Source organism: Mustela nivalis, assembly GCF_964662115.1.
Source record: "Mustela nivalis genome assembly, chromosome: 6".
NCBI lineage: Eukaryota > Metazoa > Chordata > Mammalia > Carnivora > Mustelidae > Mustela > Mustela nivalis.
The window spans coordinates 53,056,006-53,077,186 of NC_139025.1; the positions used below are offsets into that span (position 1 = coordinate 53,056,006).

The 21,181-nt window shown below is 36.5% G+C and overlaps 1 protein-coding gene across 4 annotated transcripts in view; it reads right to left on the reverse strand.

Moving 5' to 3' along the window:
- The window catches only part of TOGARAM1 (TOG array regulator of axonemal microtubules 1), an 81,206-nt gene that overhangs the window by 54,627 nt on the left and 5,398 nt on the right, over window positions 1–21,181 (reverse strand). For 2 of the 4 annotated variants that reach the window (XM_082735231.1, XM_082735234.1), the window contains exons 2-4: window positions 11,586–11,742; window positions 6,746–6,880; window positions 1,003–1,308 (exon numbers count right to left, since the gene is read on the reverse strand). In XM_082735231.1, the coding sequence (XP_082591357.1) occupies window positions 1,003–1,308; window positions 6,746–6,880; window positions 11,586–11,742 (598 nt within the window). The remainder of the gene's footprint in view (window positions 1–1,002; window positions 1,309–6,745; window positions 6,881–11,585; window positions 11,743–21,181) is intronic. The other 2 variants (XM_082735232.1, XM_082735233.1) reach the window with 2 other exon arrangements.

Here is a 21,181-nt window from a genome sequence, read left to right on the forward strand (position 1 = left end):
GTCCTGGGATCGAGTCCCGCATTGGGCTCTCTGCTCAGCGGGGAGCCTGCTTCCCTCTCTCTCTCTCTCTCTGCCTGCCTCTCTACCTACTTGGTTCTCTGTCAAATAAATAAATAAAATCTTAAAAAAAAAAAAGAAAGAGTGGTAAAATTGACTAACTATGCAACAAACTGACGTTACAGTCATGTTATAAACTATAACACCAGTGATGCAGGTTAGTTTAGCAGGTTAGCCTCTTAGCTCAGAGGCTGTGGAAAAGAAACTATGTGGGATATAGGCACTGCCCTTAACAGACTTTTTATTTAAGATGGGATTTGTCTTGAATAAACACATATGCTAATTTCATTATTTTGTAAAGGGTTACTGTTGTTGCTGGTTTTTTTAAAAGATTTTATTTATTTATTTGTCAGAGAGAGGGAGAGAGACAGAGAGAGCACAAGCAGGGGGAGCAGCAGACTGAGGGAGAAGGAGGCTCCCTGCTGAGCAAGAGGGTTGATGTGGGACTCAGTTCTCGGACCCTGGAATCATGACCTGAGCTGAAGGCAGTTGCTTAACCGACTGAGCCACCCAGGCATCCTGGAAAGGGCGATTGTTAAGAAAAGAATATTTTAGTTAACAAATAATAGAAACTCTTTTAAATAAATTTAATATTACTAAGCATTCAAAAACTGTAGAATAAATGGATACTAAGCATTAATTATATTTCTAATGCTAAAATTTGTTACTAGGCTCTTGGGCTGTTCATGTTTATGTTCATTATAAAGCATATTAGTTGCCTAGTTCTAAAAAAAGATTTTGAAGTACAAATTTAAAGAAATGACAATTTCATTTGAATTTTATTTTATATAACATGTTTGATTTATTTAACATACTATTAAATATTTTCCTAGATGCTTCCTAATTCAGAGAAATAAAATGCCAGTTCTTAAAGATCTAACAACCCTAACTCCAAAGTAATATTTCAAAAACACAAATAAATTTGAAGAAAGTATTAATTTTTACCATCATTTCTACCTGGAGGGTCAGACGATTTTTGGCTGACAAGCTTTTTCTGTGGACTTGGCTTTGGTAGTCCTTCAAAGCTTTTAAGAGGCCAGGAATTGGAGAAGTTAACAGAAGTATCCTGAGATTTCTTTGGAGATACGGTAAGAGATGTGTGCTTTGGACTAGTTCGAGGTGATGAGAGAGGATAGGATGGAAGGATGAAACCTCCTAGACTTGCATTTAGACCAGAATATGAAGAAGTACGTTCTGTCTGGCTACCAAAGGTCTGCTGTGACTTAGGGGCAAAATTCAGGCTAGCATACACTGTAATAAAACAAAAGAAAATATGTTATTTATGTATATACATCTAAGAGTTTAAAGCTGGTTTGCTTTTCTTAAAGTTTATATCTTTTTGTACAGTGTGAGGTAAAGATCTAATTTTTTTCTAAATAGATAGCGCACTTTTCCCAGTGCCATGTTTTTTTTTTTAAATTTTTTTATTCTTTAAAGATTTTTTTTTATTTATTTGTCAGAGAGAGAGAGGGAGAGAGAGCGAGCACAGGCAGACAGAATGGCAGGCAGAGGCAGAGGGAGAAGCAGGCTCCCTGCCGAGCAAGGAGCCCGATGTGGGACTCGATCCCAGGATGCTGGGATCATGACCTGAGCTGAAGGCAGCTGCTTAACCAACTGAGCCACCCAGGCGTTCCGGTACTGTAATTTTTTTTCTTAAAAATTATATTTTCTAAAAGTTGCTGGTGTCTAGGAACTTTATTGACCTTTATATTCTGGCAACCTTGCTAAATCGTTTAATATTTTAACAGTTTTCTGTATATGTTTTTAGATTATCTTTGTAGGTAATCTAGTAATTTTCATAATGATAATGATGGCAACTATGAAAATGACAATGATGGGAGCTAATACCTAGCACTTTACTACATGTCAAGTGGTGTTCTTTCCCCCCCCCCCCCCGAGCAAGTGGTGTTCTAAACACTTTGTGTGTATTAAGTAATCTGATCCTCACAAGAACCCTGAGGGGGTACGTACTCATCTTATAGACTAAAAGAAAAAACGTAGGAGGGATAACTAAATTGCCAAAAATCACACATTAGGAAATCATAAAGCTAGGATACAGACCCAGGCACTGTGGCTTCCAAGTGCTCTTAATTATCACATTGTACCACATTTTATCTGAGAGTAATGACAATTTTTGTTTCTTCCTCTACAAATGTTATACTTTTAATTTTGAACTAAGCTCTTCCTAGATAGGGAGTAGAATGACTCCCAAATTTTTAGCACGGATTTTCCTTTGTATCCAGACTTCATATCAAAAGCCACTCAAAATCCTCTTTAAAAAGACAGATGACCCAAATGTAACATGTTCAAAACCAAACTATTGATTTCCCAGTAAAATCTACTCTTCTTGGTAAATGGCAGCTCTATTCCTCAAGTTGCTCAGGCCAACAACACTGGACTCATCCTTGATTCTTCTCACAAACCTCATATCTAATCCATTAGTAAATCAACATTAGCAACACAGGGTGATCACTGAGTCTGAAAACTTAGGTGAATACAGAGTAAATGGCTTATTCATATTACATGAGCATACATTATAAAATTATCTATGCTTCCAAACTTTATGGCTACTTTGTACATCAGAATCCACTTTTTCACCATTTCCATTGCTTCCTTTCTAATACAAGCCATATCATCTCTGGCCTTTACAATAGCCATATCCTCACTAGTTTGATTTGCACCCTGCCCCCATTCTTACTAAGCCTTTTCTCTATACAGTAACTCTGATCCTTTTAAAACAGTCAAATCAGGCTATTTATGTTTCCTCTCAAAAACCTCTCAACACTTCCCATCCCACTCAGAATAAAATCCCAAATCCTCACTATATCCCACAAGGCCCCAAGTTACCTCTGAAGATTACTCTCCCTCTCACTCAATATACTGACCTTCCTATTTCTCCAATAAGCCAAATGTGGTCCTACTTCAGAGCTTTTGTACTTTGATTATTCTCTTTTCCCGGAATGCTCTCTTCCTGGATTTTTCCAGGTATCAATGTAACTCACTCCCTCACTTCATTTGGGGTTCTGCTTAAACATTTCACTCACAGAAACTTTCCTTATCACATTCTGTCTCCTATCGTACTTTATTTTTCCTCACAGAAGTCACTTCTGTTCTTGTTTCTTTATTTTCTCCTCTACTAGATTCTGATCTTATATTCCAGAACAGTGCCTGCTTCCCAATACTAAAGGGATTAGTATCATTTTCAAAAGCAATGGTAACAGTGAGCATTTTGTCTTATTCTTGACTTTAAAGTGAATTTTAATACTTTAATACTAAATATAGTTGCTATAGGTATTAACAGATATCAGGTTAAGAAAGTTATTTATAGTTTGTTAGAAGTTTGTAACCATGCACAGATGTTGAATTTTAACCACATCTATCTATTCTTCTCCTACCCACTTAAGCCCCCATGTTGTATCACCACTTCCTCATATCAGGGAGATCATATGATAGTTGTGTTTCTCTGCTTGACTTATTTCACTAAGCATGATATAACCACATCTATCGACACATTTATATGGTCTGCCTCCTTCTTTCTGTGATAAGGTTAAAAATATAGCAGTTTCTGGAAGATTACTTGCACATAATATATAACATACACATTTTAAAACCACATTGCTAGATTCCATTTGCTAATACATTTTTGGGACTTTGTCTTCCACGAAGGTAAGACTGGGCCACCATTTTTTCCCTTTATTCATTAACTTTATGGGGTCATGGAATTAAGGCTATACTCATCTCATAAAATAAAGCAGGAAAACTTTCTTTTTTAATTCTTTCAGTTTGTTTAAGATAGGATTTATCTCTTTTTGAAGGTTTGACAGAATACTAGGAACACCATCTGAACCTGGAATATTTTTGTCATTTTTGTGTGTGTAGGGATAAATTTTTTAAAAAAAATTTCTTCAACGATTACAGGTCTATTGAGGTTTTCCATTTCTGAGACAACTTTCACAAGTTTATTAATTTGTGTTGTTCATTACTCTGTATCACCTAATCTAAAACTTCTTTATTCTATTTAAGTTTTCTTTTAAGATTTTACTTATTTATTTGAGGGGAAAAGGGAGAACACAAGCAGGAGAAAGAGCAGAGGGAGAAGCAGACTCTCCACTGAGCAGGAAGCCCAATGTGGGGTTGGATCCTAGTACCCTGGGATCATGACCTGAGCCCAAGGAAGCAGACACTTAACTGACTGAGGCGTCCAGGTGTCCCTCTATTTAAATTTTCTATTGATGTGTGGACATTTGTGGATTTGTTAATTTTCTCCTTATAATTCTGTCACACACACTCTTCCCCACCTCCAAATGATTTTAGCAAAGTCTTATCTCTTCTTGTTCTTTTTTCATTATGATGATAATCTTTAGCCCTAAAAATATTTATACCTTTAGTGTGCATGTTTTCCCGAATATCAGTATTTTTATACTTGCTATCTTTGACTATTTGCCTGGTATATCTTTTCCATGCTTTACTTTCTCCCATTCTCTTTTGACATGTTTTAGGTATGGCTCTTAAAAATAGCATTTCATAATCCAATTAAAAATATACAGAAGACATCCAGATGGCCAACAGACACATGAAAAAATGCTCAGCATCACTGATCATCAGGGAAATGTAAATCAAAACTACTAATACCTCACACCTGTCAGGATAACTAAATAACTAAATAACTAAAATCAACAACACAGGGAACAACAGGTATTGGTGAGGATGTAGAGAAAGGGGAATCCTCTTGTACTGTTGGTGGGAATGCAAACTGGTGAGGCCACTCTGGAAAACAGTATGGAGGTTCCTCAAAAAGTTAAAATTAGAGCTACCCTAAGACCCTACAATTACACTACTGGGTATTTACCCAAAGAATACAAAAATACTAATTCAAAGGGATACATGCACTGTGATGTTTATAGCAGCATTATCTATAATAGCCGAAGTACAGAAATAGCCCAAGTGTCCCATCTATTGATGAATGGATAAAGAAAATGTGGTAGATACACACACAACACACACACACACACACACACACACAGGAATATTACTCAACCATATAAAGAATGAAATCTTGCCATTTGGAATGACATGGATAGAGCTAGAAAGTACTATGCTAAGTGAAATAAGACAATCAGAGAAACACAATTGCCATATGATTTCACTCATATGTGGAATTTAAAAAACAAAACAAATGAGCAAAGGGGGTAAAAAAAAAAAGGGAAACCAAGAAACAGAAGGGAGGCAGGTTTGGAGGTGGATTAAATAGGTGATGGGGATTAAGAAGTACACTTGTGATGACTGCCAGGTGATCTGAGCACAGAACCTGATGTGGGGCTCAATCCCAGGACCCTGTGATCATGACCTGAGCTGAAGGCAGAGGCTTAAACCACTGAGCCACCCAACATGCCCCAACATGGTGGTGGTCTTAACAGACTTTTTAATGTATACCTACTATTAAGTTAAATGCTGATTCTGGAAGAACTTGATATCCCTTTAGTACTGCTCTTACAGGTATTCTGAGAGGTTACAGAAAACCAGAGCCTCAAAGATCTGATTAAACACTGAGAGTGGAGGTAGTTATCAAAGGTAATGTAATCATTTGGGGGACATTGTAAACAGGAACAGACTAAGCAACAGAGAGAATCTTCACTGCTTCTACTAATCACAAGTCCCCAGGGAATCTAGTCAAAATTTAGGAAATATCTCTTTCATTAAGAAAAATGAACTGTTTTATTGGGAATAACACCATAAAGAAAAACTGTATGGAGTCATAAGGCCCTTGTAGTGGGTAGAAAAAAGGGTTGCTAAAATTTAAGTACTATATTAACAAATCTTCCTTATTGATTTCAAATGAGCATTACTTTTCATTGACAAATAAAGACAGAGATATGTCCCTATCATTCAAAAACTTTAGTAAAGGATATTTAACAAAAATTAAAATACCTCTAAAAATATTTCATATGATCCTACCTCTAAATAATAATTGATAAAGCTATTACTTAACACAGACATTTAAGAAACCCCTTCAAATCAAAAATTCATATAACTGACAGTCAGCCTCAAGTCCTTCCTTTTGTTCTCTATCTTAGAGATATATAAGATATCTGAAATGACAGCTAGTCAAGAAGTTATGGTTCCTAACAGGGGGCTTAATAAATTCTCAACAGCCTTAAAAGGTAAAACTGCTGGGACGCCCAAGTGGCTCTGTCAGTTAAGCATCCAACTCTTGATTTCAGCTCAGGTCATGATCTCAGGAATGTGAGACTGAACCCAGTGTGGCTCCACACTGGGCATGGAGAATGCTTAAGATTCTCCCTCTTCCCCTCAACTTGCATAATCTCTTTCAAAAAGGAAAAAGGAAAAGTTAAAACTATGCTACAGAACATAACTGTCTTCTGCTAACACAGTACTTTTTAATGAATAATGTTTTTAATTACTTGGTATTAAAATGCTCATTTCTACCATGAGTTTCTAAACCCTCTAATTTCTACCACTTATATTTACATTAAGATTATTCAATCTAACATTTTAGGGTAAGTTATGAAAAAATGTTATTAAAACTGTTACTAAAAATGTAAGTTTTTAAAAAAAATATATGTTTTTTGCAATGAATAAAATTACACAAAATAACATATAAGCTACACTTGGATATCCTACATAATATTTATAAATCTTTGTATCCAAATAAAGTTGGAAATTAAACCTTTATCTTGATGACTGTTAGTTGTTCCTAGGTACTGTAAGTCAGAATCCACACTGCCAGTTTTCCCACATATCTGTGAAAATCCAAGTTGTCCACACTTCCCAGAAACATTTGTCTGATGAGTCCCAGTACTGCCTTTGAAGAGAAGGAAGAGAAAAACATAAATGTTTTTCTTAAAGTTAAATATTAACTTTATTTCATGAATACATTAAATTTCATAAGTATTGATTTCATTTGCATAGGAATAACTACAGGAGTAACTGTACAGTGAACTAAGTAGGCAAGAAAGGGACAGTTTTTGCTATGGGCATATCTGTTTAGTATCATGGGTTAAAGAACAGAAGAGACTGCAAAAGTACAAAGAAAGGTATATTGAAAAATATACACAAAAACTCTTTCTACATGCTGCCTTACCATGGAACATTTCTCCAGACCTTGCTTTCCTTCTTTTCCCCCCAAGTTTTTACTTAAATTCCAGTTAGTTAACATAGAGTGTAGTATTAGTTTCAGAAGTAGAATTTAGTGATCTGTCACTTATATATAATACCCAGTGCTCATCCCAACAAGTACCCTCTACATCCATCCATCCCCTCAACATCCTCCAGCAACCCTCAGTTTGTTCTCCATAGTTAAAACTGTTTTACGGTTTGCTTCTCTTTTTTCTCCCCTTATGTTCACCTGTTTGTTTCTCAAATTCCACATATGAGTGAAATCATATGGTATTTGTCTTTCTCTGACTTATTTTACCTAGCATAGTACTCTCTAGCTCCAACCACATCATTGCAAATAGCAAGATTTCATTCTTTTCTTTTCTTTTGTTTTTTTTTTTTTAAGATATTACTTATCTGACAGAGCAAGAGAGCACAAGCAGGAGAAACAGCAGAGGAAGAGGGAGAAGCAGACTCCCTGCTCAGCAGGGAGCCCAACAAAGGGGCTCGATACCAGCACCCCGAGCCTTAAGAGCCGATTAACCAACTGAGCCCCTCAGACACCTATACCACATCTTCTTTATCCATGCATCAGTCAATGGACACTTGGGCTCCTTCCATAATTTGGCAATTGTTGAAAATGCTGCTATAAACATGAAAATGCTGCTATAAAATGTGCATGTGTCCCTTCAAGTCATTATTTTTGTACCTTTGGGTAAACATCTAGTACTGCAATTACTGGATCATAGGATAGTTTTATTTTTAACTTTTTATTTTATTTTATTTTTTATTTTTAACTTTTTGAGGAATCACCACTCTGTTTTCCAGAGTCGCTGTACCAGTTTGCATTCACACCAACAATGTAAGAGGATTTCCCTTCTTCTCATCCTCACCAACATCTGTTGTGTCCTGGGCTGATTTTCCTTCTTCCTGACATTTGTAGTATATATTATACAAAAATGTCATACTGCAGAACTCTTCTAGTTTGTTTCCTAACATGTAACACAGCATTCACATAGTTTCCAAGCTTATGTGGCCATATTTCCAAGATCTCTTTCCCTTGGCTTGTTAAGGTTATTGCTTACTGCGGGTCCTTTATATAAGTTCTAAAATTTTATGATTTATAAAATTATCTCCCTTTGATTTTAAGCTCCTTTAACCTTCATGTGCTGGACACCTTCTAAAGTAATTTTCACCTCCATGCTTTGGTTCTACTTTAGCCCTATCTATAAGAGTCCCTCTCTTTCTTCACTGCCAATCAATCACAAACCTCTCCGCCCCCCCCCCTTTTTTTTAATTTTATTTATCTGACAGACAGAGATCACAAGTAAGCAGAGAGGCAGGCAGAGAGAGAGAGGAAAAAGCAGGCTGTCCACTGAGCAGACAGCCCGATGCGAGGCTCGATCCCAGGACCCTGGGATCATGACCTGAGCTGAAGGCAGAGGCTTTAACCCACTGAGCCACCCACGTGCCCCAAACCTCTCCCTTTTTTAAGGTCCAGCTCATGCCCAACTTTTCCTGGAGTTTTCTCAAACCACTTCATCACCACTTCACCACTTCTATCACCTTTTCCTTTCTTAAATCCCTACAGTACTTATATAATTCATGTCATCCAATCTAGCATCAGGTTATATGATGTCTTACTTTCCAGTTATTTTAAATCTATACAACTAGGTGAGAGCCCTCAACAGTACAGAAAGCATGAGAAAGCATGAACCTTATAAAAATCCTAACTAATGGTATGAGCATAACTGGATATATTCTTTTTTTTTTTTTAAAGATTTTATTTAGTTATTTGACAGAGAAAGAGAGAGAGATCACAAGTAGGCAGAGAGGCAGGCAGAGAGGCAGGCAGAGAGAGAGGAGGAAGCAGGCTCCCCACTGAGCAGAGAGCCCGACGAGGGCTTCCATTCCAGGACCCTGAGATCATGACCTGAGCTGAAGTCAAGAGGCTTTAACCCACTGAGCCACCCAGGCTCCCCATAACTGGATATATTCTTGCATTTCTTTTACTCTCTTAGACATTAAAACTACATAATCTGTCTAACAGTCATTTTTGTATGAAAATATTATGGACTTTTACTGCATAAAAATATATAAATTCTCCTGTGGTAAAAAACATTCTCTAAATTTTGTTCCTGGACTCATAGCTAACACATTTCAATAAATGATATCATCTGGATATCAAATAAACAATTATAAAAAACTAAATCTTTATGTTATAAACCACTTTTCCTTCCTAACTGGCTTTGTTTTGTCATCACATTACCCTTTTTGTAATTACCTGTGTGCTAAATCTTGAAATCTTTTTCTTTTTTTTTTTTTTTAAGATTTTATTTATTTATTTGACAGAGAGAGAGAGATCACAAGTAGGCAGAGAGGCAGGCAGGCAGAGAGAGAGGAGGAAGCAGGCTCCCTGCTGAGCAGAGAGCCCGATGCGGGACTCGATCCCAGGACCCTGAGATCATGACCTGAGCCGAAGACAGCGGCTTAACCCACTGAGCCACCCAGGCGCCCTTGAAATATTTTTCTATTCCCTATCTTCATCTTCTACATCCAGTGGTCATATTTTCCTGATTATTGCTATTTGATTTATAACCAACCTTATCACCCTAGCTTCTTTTTTCCTTAATGAAAACAATCTCTCATTAGTTCCATATAGCTTATAAGCATGAGTTCAAATTTCTGAGCCTAGTACAGAAGGGTTCCCCATATCCAAATTTATTCTCTACCATCTAAAATGAATCATGCCTTCTTTACACAGCTCCTAGAATATCCCAAGCCCATTCCTAATGTAAACCTCTGCTCTCCTCACAACTCACCTCTAACTGCTTATATCATATACATCCTCAAAAGATGCATTATAATTACCTCCTCTTCAGTGCCTTTTCTAACTGATATGGCCCATGACAATGACCATGTCCTTTAAACTACCATAATATTTACTTTCTATAACACTTACTTAGACAAACATCTTTCTGTTGCTCTGACCAAAAAACCTTAGAGCAAGCACTCTTTACTTCTCTCTTTCACACATTCCATACCCAAGCCATCAGCAGATCATATCAACTCTACCTATGACATATGGTTAGTATCTAACTGCTTTCACTACATTCACTGCTAGCCTGGTTAAACTTCCATCAACTCTACCCTGTTTTCACCCTTGCCCTCCTTAAGTCTATTTATTTATTTTTAAAAGATTTATTTATTTATTTGAGGGAGATGCTGGGGGCAGGGGCAGGAAAGGCAGAGGAAGAGGGAGAGAATCTCAAGCAGACTCTCTCTGAGCATGGACCCAGACCTGGGACTGGATATCACCACAGTGAGATTCATGACCTGAGCCAAAATCAAGAGTTGGACACTTGACTGACTGAGCCACCCAAGTGCCCTTCTTAGCTCTATTTTATATGGAACATCCAAAACATGCCTAGAAAATATAAGGCAACATATGTTACCTCTTTTCTCAAAATGTTCCTCACTCAGAGTAAAAGCCAGAGTTCATTAAATAGTCCACTAGACCTTATAAATAAGGACCCTTATTACCTCTTTAATTTCATTTTCTACTTCTCTAACCTTTACTGATTTCATTCCAGACTAACTAGCCTCTTTGATCTTTCTCAAACATGTTCTACATTCTGTACTATTCCCTCTTCCTGTATTATTTTTTCTTCTCTCGATACTTGTGTGGTTTTCTTCAAATATTCTCTTTCTGAATGTGGCCTTCTTTCACCACATTATTTAAAATAGCCCTTTCTCCATTTCCGCTTCTCTGCTTTATTTTTCTCCATAGCATTTATCACCATCTAACCTACTATGCTTTGCATTTATTTAATGTCTGCTTTGCTCCAATTAGAATGCAAGTTTATTATGAAGAAAGTTTTCCCTTTTTTGTTGACTGCCATATTCCCAGTACCTAGTAAAATATCTGACACATATGAGACACTCAATAAATATGGATTGTTGATCAAGTAAATACTGCCTTACATTAGTATTTAAAGGGTTTCAGTGAGAAACCCTCCCAGAGCCTTAGGAGACAATTATGTCAAAGTGTCCATTCTTATTAGATTTTTTTTTTTTTTTTTGAAAGAAAGAGAGAGAGAGTGAGCAGGCACAAACAAGTGTATGGGATGAGAGGGAGAGAGAATCCCAAGCAGGCTCCACACCCAGGGCAGAGCTAGACATAGGGCTTGATCTCATGACTCTGAAATCACGACCTGAGCCAAAATTAAGAGTTGGACACTCAATGGACTAAGGCACCCAGGTGCCCCATTCCTATCATATCTTTAACAAATATTTATTGAATCTGAATTGTCTACTAGATTATAAATTCTTTGAGCTCTTAAAGGAATTATTAAGTTAGAGAAACCTTTAAGATAGTTTCAACATGTCCATTACCTGGACCTTTTACTTACCAGCAGCACATACAGGAAGAGAATCTGGGTTATAATCTCGACTATTCTGAAATAAGTTTCTTGACACTCTTTTTCTGCTAAAACATAAATCATCATTTACTGGCATTCCTTGAGAGGGCTTTAATTTTGGAGATGGGATGAAATCATATGCTGAAAACTATAAGAAGAGAATAAAAAATTATCAAATATGTGTTACATCTTCTTGGTAATATGACAGAATAATTTAGACTCAATTATGAAATTCAGATTAAAAAATACTAAATTTATCAAATATACAATGATACAAATAAACATCCAAATATCGTATGGTACACTAACAGTATTTTTCATTCCATGATAGAAATGCTAAATTTTTGTCTCTTTCTTATTATTTTACCCCAAACATTTTCTGCACCTTACCTTCCTAAAGTACAAATCTGGCAGCTGGGAAGGAAAGAATGTAAATGACAGAAAGAATTAAAAGACAACTTGAATACAGCAAAGAACATTTCTGATTTAGGAGTGTAGACTGTCACACTATGCCGTCCTTGAGTATTATGCAGTAAATGCCAACTGAAGGTCATTGAACCAGTAAGCACTCCACTCTATTAGTCTTACTGTGACAAATTTACTACCCATATTCTGTAGCCCAAATAAAAATGGTAACCTATGTCACAGTTCCATTAGGAGGTTTTCTTAGGATAGATTTTTTAGATGAAACCAAGTGCCTGATACTTGACATAAGTCTAGTACTTTATAGTATCCAATTTTTTTTTCACATGTCCCTTTTGATCCTTAAGGTACAAAAGTGCTATGGGACGGATAGTTAAAGAACTAAGTGAGAGCAAGATCCAAGTATACAGAATTCTTTTCTTTCTTTCTTTTTTTTTTTTTTTTAAGATTTTTATTTATTTATTTGACAGAGAGAGAGAGAGAGGTATCACAAGGAGGCAGAAAGGCAGGCAGAGAGGGAAAAGCAGGCTTCCTGATGAGCAGAGAGCCTGAAGCGGAGCTCAATCCCAGGACCCTGAAATCATGACCTGAGCCAAAGGCAGAGGTTTAACCCACTGAGCCACCCAGCACCCCCAAGGGTTCAGAATTCTTCACCAATGATGACCTCAATTGTTCTGGATCACTTCACATTCAATATGGCTATAGCATATTTAAAAAATTGAGAGAACAGCAGTGCCTGGCTAGCTCAGTCAAAAGAGTATGTGACTCTTGATCCTGGGGGTGCAAGTTCGAGCTGCACGTTGGGTACAGAAATTATTTAAAAATAAATAAATATGTAACCTTAAAAACTTAAAAAAAAAGTTGAATGAACATAAATTATACTTACTGCCTATATATTTATTTAAAGCTTACAGACACAATCAAATCTAGACATGTAGTTAGCTATAAGGCTTCTCTGCAAACTTTGCCAAATATCGAATAACAATGAAAAACAATAAAATTAAAGATATGTCTATTTGAAAACTTCTTTGCTAATTGACTATTACAAGACTATGAACTACCAAATCCTCGGATAACCTGTTTTTCCTTAACAAATTTTCTGAAAAACGAGTTAACATCTTCAAAAATTAACCCAGAAAATAAAGAAAAATAAATAATGCCTGAAATGAAAAAAAAACCTGACTTCACTTTCTCAGAGTACAGTATTACAATTTCTATGACTGATTATACAATAGTTTATATTAAATGGGATAAAAATGAAACCAATTACAGTCAACTTTTGATTAGACACATTAAGACATACTAACTCTGTTAAAATAGTGAGTAATCAAGAAATAATCCTACAGAAGGGAATACATTTTTTTTTCTTTAGGTGGGCTCCATATGCCCAGCAAGGAGCCCAACACAGGTCCTGAACTCCTGACTTTGAGATCAAGACCTATCCTGGGTGGTTCTGCCAGATAAGCAAATGACTCCTTATTTCAGCTCAGGTCATGATCCCAGGGTCATGAAACAGAGCCTTGCATTGGCTGCTCAAGATTCTCTCTCTCCCCTTGCACCTTCCACACTACTTGCTCACTTGTTCATGCACTCTTGCTCTCTCTCTCTCTCTAAAAAAAAAAAAAAAAAAAAAAAAAAAAAAGTTCTAATTACCTTAAGTCTCCTTCTGAAACAACTCTGTTTTTCTTTTTTCTTTGAAAACTTTATGTATTTTTTCCATTTTATTTTATTTCTTTTCAGTGCTCCAAAATTCATGGATTTATGTACCACACCTAGTGCTCCATGCAATACGTGCCCTCCTTAATACCCGCCACCAGGCTTACCCAACCCCCCACACCCTCCCCTCCAAACCCCTCAGTTTGTTTCTCAGAGTCCACAGTTTCTCATGGTTTGTCTCCCCCTCCAATTTCCCCCATCTCACTTCTCCTCTCCATCTCCCAATGTCCTCCATGCTATTCCTTATGCTCCAAAAGTAAGTGAAACCATATGATACTTGACTCTCTCTGCTTGTCTACTTGACTTATTCTATTTTTTTTTTTTTTAAGAGAAAGAGAGCACAAGCAGTGGGAGTAGGAGAGGGAGAAGCAGGCTCTCTGCTGAGCAAGGAGTTCTATGTGGGGCTCCATCTCAGGACCCCAGAATCACGACCTGAGCCGAAGGCAGAACTTAACCATCAGAGCCACCAGCTGCCCCATATTTGTGTTTTTAAAAACACTTGAAAGAAACATGGTTGTGTTACTAGATACGAAGTTTTATATCTCACTTTTGCACTTAACATTATCATAAAACTACTTCCATGTTGCTAAAACCTCTTATAAATGCTATAAACTTCAATTACAAAAACAGTATACTGCGCATTGTAAAAAAACGCTAAAAATATAGAAGATATAAAATTCTTCTTTGGTAATCTTTTCATTAGAATTTTGATGATAAACTCTTTAACAGATCTTTTTCTATATATAAACATACCTCCAAAAACCATTTTTTCAAAAAAGACTTATCCATTCACTTTAGAGAGAGTACATGTACATACATGTGAGGGAAATGGGGACACAGGGGAAGAGGGAGAGAATCTCCAGCAGACTCCCTACTCAGTGTGAAATCAGATGCGGGGGGCTCATCTCACAGTTCTGAGATCATGACCTGAGCCAAAAATGGAGAGTCGAAGTTTAATCAAGGGAGCCACTCTGCAACTCTCAATAATGTATTCTTTTTTTTTTTTTTTAAGATTTTATTTATTTATTTGACAGAGAGAAATCACAGCAGGCAGAGAGGCAGGCGGAGAGAGAGAGAGGGAAGCAGGCTCCCTGCTGAGCAGAGAGCCCGATGCGGGACTCGATCCCAGGACCCTGAGATCATGACCTGAGCCGAAGGCAGCGGCTTAACCCACTGAGCCACCCAGGCGCCCCTCAATAATGTATTCTTAAGAAACAAAAATAGATCACATAATACTCTGGCACACAGTAAGTGCTCATCATATTATAGACATCCTTCCATGTAATCCATACATATCTGCTTATTCTTTCTAACGGTTGCCCAGTATTATGCATTATTGTTGAACTCATAGTTCCCTACTGTTGGACATTTTCTATGCACAACTTTTCAGTATTATAATCTTGTAGTGAACATTGTTATGTACATATCCTAGTACATTTTTAGAGACTGCATAATATTCCATTGACTAGGCATGCCATTCTCTTATTATGCAACATTTGGTTGCTTCCAAAAAAAATTTTTTTAATGATAAGGAAGAAATTCCGATGACAGAAATGGCGCATTTCTGGCTTAAGGTAGCAGTGCTGACTGAAGAAGACTGGCAGACCTTAGAAATGTTACACAGCTTAAATACCTTTTTAAAACAACTAAAATGGTGATTTCTTTGATATCCATAGGCTTCCCACACAAGGCAGAATACCCAAACTGAACTTTCTGTAGCTGTCAGCTAACCAGTTTACCCACAAAATAATTTAAATGAGACTATTTCTAGTTTTCCCTTTACTTAGCCAATTAGCTGACTCTCTTACATGTAAGAACACAAACAACATTGCAAATAACAAACTAAGTATTTCTGACTCCTTGTTTGATGTTTATTTCTGGAAATTTCACTAATATGCTGCTTTTCTGGGTCTGAAATGAGACTCAAACACACAACCTACAAGTGTACCTTTTCTGAGACTTGGGCCCTTGAGTCCAGTTAACCTTTCCTCATGTAACTGACTGAGCAATATGGCTCTTGCACAGTGAATCTGATTCTTGGTAAAGCCTCTTTCTGGTTCTGACTTTAATTGGACACAGGAACAATAGCTTCCACACAGATAGAAGCAGTGGTAGAAATGGGTTTTGATTTTATGATCTATTATGTGATTTCTGCTGGATAACAGGGAGCCAATAGGGCATCTGCAATCTCATTGGGGTGTGCTCCATTTAAGTATTTTTAAAAATTAACATATAATGTATTATTTGTTTCAGGGGTACAGGTCTGCGAATCATTAGTCTTGCACAATCACAGCACTCACCATAGCACATACCCTCCCCAGTGTCCATCACCCAGCCACCCTATCTCTTTACCCCTTCCCCCTCATCCAGCAGCCCTCAGTTTGTTTCCTAAGATTAAGAGTCTCTTATAGTTTGTCTCCCTCCTCAGTCCCCTCTTGTTTCATTTTAAGTATTTTTTAAATTTTAATTTTATTTATTTATTTTTAAAGTCTATTTGAGAGAGAAAGAGAAAGTGTATGAGCGAGAGAGTACAAGCAGTGGGAGCAGCAGTGGGAGAAGGAGAAGCGGACTCTCCGCTGAGCAGAGAGCCCAATGTGGGACTCGATTCCAGCACCCCGAGATCATGACCAGAGCCGAAGCAGATGCTTAACTGACTGAGCCACCCACGTGCCCCTTGTTTAAGTATTTTTAAATGTACTGATATGAGCTCCTTTACACTAATAACCAGATCTCTTTTTCCCCATCCAAAACTTGGGGTTTTTTCACGTTTACTTAGAATGGGCCCAATATTTACCGGTTAATATCTACAAAAATCAAATTCTTATAGCAAAGATGAAAGGAAACAAAATCTATAACATTCAATGGACTTAGTTGTCAGCTTTCTTCAATTTCTCTAAATAACTGAGTAACTGTACATTAATATTACTTTAGAACTCTGAGGCTAAAGGACAGTTAAGAAGTTTAATTATAAATTAGACACATTCAGAGAAATAATGATTTCCAAAAGCTAAACAAAAGAATATTTCATAGTTTTCCAAACCTCAAGAAAGTTTAGCTTATTTATTTATTTATTTAATTTTTTTTTTTAAAAGATTTTATTTATTTATTTGACAGAGAGAGATCACAGGTAGGTAGAGAGACTGGCAGAGAGAGAGAGAGAGAGAGCGGGAAGCAGGCTCCCTGCCGAGCAGAGAGCCCGATGCGGGACTCGATCCCAGGACCGTGAGATCATGACCTGAGCCGAAGGCAGCGGCTCAACCCACTAAGCCACCCAGGCGCCCCAAGTTTAGCTTTTTTAAAAACTAGGAAAATTCAATGCCATTTCTATATAAGATATGGACATTGGGGAAAAAAAAGAATGTCTCTCCAAATCCTTGGGAGTCACAATTCTTAGTCACTTAGTTATCTACTGCTATAAAATACATTATCCCAGAGCACAGTAGCGTAAAACAATGAATATTTATTATCTTTTTCTGTGGATCACAAATTTACAAGTGGCTTAACTGGATGGTTTATGTATCTTGGAGGCTGCAATCAAGATACTGGCAAAGTTGCTGTCACTGGAAGGTTTGACTGAGAGTGGAGGATCAGTGAACTTCACTCAGTGGCTACTGTCAGAAGTCCTCAGTTCCTCCCTATCTGGGTCTCTCCAGAGGGCTGCTCAAGATCTGGCAGCTGGTTTCCTCCAGAGCAATCAATCCAAGAAAGACAACAACCAAGATGCAAGCTGTGGTGCCTTTTTATGACCTAGTTTCTGAAGTCACATACCATTATTTCTGCCTTATTTGTTAGAATTGAGTCATTAAGTCTACACACATGCAAGTAGAGGAGAACTGGATTGCAACTATTCAGGGAAAGAATCTCAATGAATTTGTGGTAGATATATTTACAACCAACATACTCAACAATGATCAATCTAATGGTAATTAAGTGTTTCTGTTTCTTTAGCTGGTCAACATCAATAGACTGGCACCTGCTTCTACCTTAAAAATTTGCTGCTTTATCATAATTAGATCCTCTAAGTTATTCAGAAGGTAAAATTTTTCCATTTTATGAATATAAAATATTTTTGAGCAAATAGATTGGTATATCATGTCTATCTGTAGATTGTATTAATTAGAATAAAATCAAATGAAACAACACTATTTCAAATGACATAATAAAATCTTCTAAGATGGTAAGTGCTTATACCGCATTAAATTAAATAAAACCCAAGACTTCTAGGATTTCTTTACTTGTTATGATTTGAAGGTACTGTTTATTTAAGGCAAACAATGGTCTTGCCACAACCTGTACATTCAAGGGAAAACATAGACTAGCTGCAAGTTTAATTAATGACCTTGGTTAACCAAGAAAAAAATGTTCTTAAACTTTAAAGTTTTAATATCTGGTATATAATTATATAGAAAAAGTTCATACAAAATCCTTTTAAACATAGCACTTTGAAGAAATAAAACTCCAGTCTGAGTGCCCCAGGAACTCAAATTTCTTTAATTTCCTACACTAGCTTCACAGGTTGGGTATATTAATATAGCTCCTTTAAAAAAAATTTTGTATGGGCGCCTGGGTGGCTCAGTGGGTTAAAGCCTCTGCCTTCAGCTCAGATCATGATCCCAGGGTCCTTGGATGGAGCCCCTGATTAGGCTCTCTGCTCAGCAGGGAGCCTGCTTTCTCCTCTCTCTCTGCCTGCCTCTCTGCCTACTTGTGATCTCTCTCTGTCAAATAAATAAATAAAATCATTAAAAAAAAAAGAAAGGGGATAAATTCCTATAATGCCTATATATGATTCTATGTCATATAATCCTATAATGATTAATATATAGCTTGTTATAATTTTCAAACCCTTAGTTAATCTTAAGATTTTAGACTAATATAAAATTGAATTAATGAAAAATCTTTAGATCCTGAACTTAAAAATAAGAAAAATATGCAAATCAGTGCTCACCAAATATATTTTTAATTTACCCTTATCTCTTTTACATTATTGAATAACCATCAATTAAATAGATTAAAGGATATAGAAATACCTTTGGATGATGTTAAATACATGTTTATTGCCACTTAAATCACTGTAAAAGCATATGAAATATGTATGCAGAGAGAATGAAAGCTAATTTTTTGGTTACATGACTCAGTTTTTTCTGCATCTATGAGGAAATAAAGTTGGTTTCTTTGAGTAAGGCTGTATTTAATATATATAGCAGACATGGCTCTAAGTTAAAAAGTTATAGGAAAATAAAAATATAATACAAAGTAATGAATACATGCTGTCCACTTATCAAGGGCATTCTTACAGCTTTTTTTAGGATGGAAAAATATATATAAATATATATTGTCTTATTTAATATGTTTTTAAGGTTTATTTCTAAAAATTGATTTTAAAATTATTTTTAAGGTTTTAAACAGATAACTATAAAGAACAGATATGCTTTGGGGTTGTTCAAGATTTTGAGAACCATTAAAACTAAGGTTTTTGGGTCACCTGAGTGGCTCAGTCGTTAAGCAGCTCCCTTTGGCTTGGGTAATGATCGCAGGGTCCTGGGATCGAGCCCCACATCAGGCTCCCTGCTTGGCAGGAAGCCTGCTTCTCTCTCTCCCACCCCCCCTGCTTGTGTTCCCTCTCTCACTGTCTCCCTATCAAATAAAAAAATCTCAAAACAAACAAAAAACTATGGTTTTCAGATTGTTTTGACACACTAGTAAAATTTAAAAAAGAAAATCAGGTGCACCTGACTGGTTCAGTCACTAGAGTGTGTTACACTTGAGATTACTTTAAAAAAAATTCAAAAAGGAAAAAAAGAAAAAAGAAAATCAATGACTATTTATGGAAAACAATCTAATATCTATAATGACATCAGATATGATTTTCAGGGTTATCCATGATTTTGACATGCTTAAACCAAGAGTTTTTCTCTTTCAGATATTCCAATCATATTTTGAAAAGAAAATCAAAGACTACTTATTAGAAACAACTGAACATCCAGGAAAAATCTCAAGTTTTAGGATTAATTCACACCAAATACATTAGTGCAGCTTAATAATTTTGACCTTAAAAATTGGTCATATTAAGTATTTTATTTATTTGTTTGTTTGTTTATTTATTTAGAGAGTGAGCAAGGTGATGGGGAGGGAAACTTTCTGCTTCACTTCTAAACTGTTTTTTCTCGGTTCTCTTCCAACACTTAGGCACCTGTCTCTTTGCCTTGTTTGGTTCTATCTCCTATTGCTATTTCCTAAATGGGACTATATGTTCAAGACCATGTTAGCATGCTGTTCTTGCTCTTATTAGATGGTCTTTACTGGAGAGTCTATCTTTTCTCAGTCTCAGCAATTACTTCTCAGTACATGAATTCCAAGATCTGTTATCTCTAGTTCTTTCTTGTCTCTCAAATTGTATTCTTCAACTCAACTGGCAAATTCTATCTTCTTCCTATTGAATTTCATTTCCCCCCAAATTAATTTCCTTGTTCAGGGCCTTCCTATATGTGTTTTCATGAATTGATTATGCATTGGTCACCTCATTTAAATCTGTTACCCATTTTCTTCTCTCTCCTCCAACACTTGGTCACTAAATGTTTTGTAATATCCCTTACATCCATTATTTTCTTTCTAGTTTAATCCTGAAGCCCTGCTAATCCTCATAAATCTCAACAACTCATACCAAATAGTCCAATTAAGTATAATTCTAACTAATCTTCTAAGTCTCCAGTCTTTGGCTTCTCTAAAAAAAAGAAAAAAAAAAAAAATAACACCACAACGTATTCCAAGTAAATCATGGGGGAAAAAACCCACAAAAACCAAACAAATAGTCTCAAACAACTGTCAAAATTACAAGCTAAATTCCTTGGTCTCCGATGTAGCCCCTGCTTCCCTCTTGTAAACTTATCTCTTAACACTACACTACAAAAAATCATCTTTCTATGCAAACTAGTCTATCTTCAAAATGAGCTCCAGGAGTATGTAATATAACAGTCATGAGTTTTTCTGGAAGTTTTGCTGTTTAATGTCACCAACCAGTGCTATACGTGGACAAGATAGGAGTAACAGATTAACAGTAGACTGGAAATGTTAAAGCAGAATTTGGGCAAGAGCCAGCACACATCAGACCAGGGGCCATGACTTTCTGGAAAAATGAACTATGGGGACAGTAAGATCAGCAGTTGCTGAGAGGGAAGGAAGGAGGGATGAAGCAGCAGAGCACAGATTTCCAGGGCAGTGAACTATTCTGTATGATACTACAATGCTGAATACTGGGCATGGAATATGGACTTTGGGTGATACTGATATGTCAATGTACAACTGCAATAAATGTACTATTGTGGTGCCAGTACAGAAGGCTGTGCATGGGGGGGGGGGCAGAAAGGATAAGGGAAATCTCTGTACTTTCTCTTCAATTTTGCTCCGAACATAAAACAGCTCTAAAAAATATTTACTAAAAAATATACATA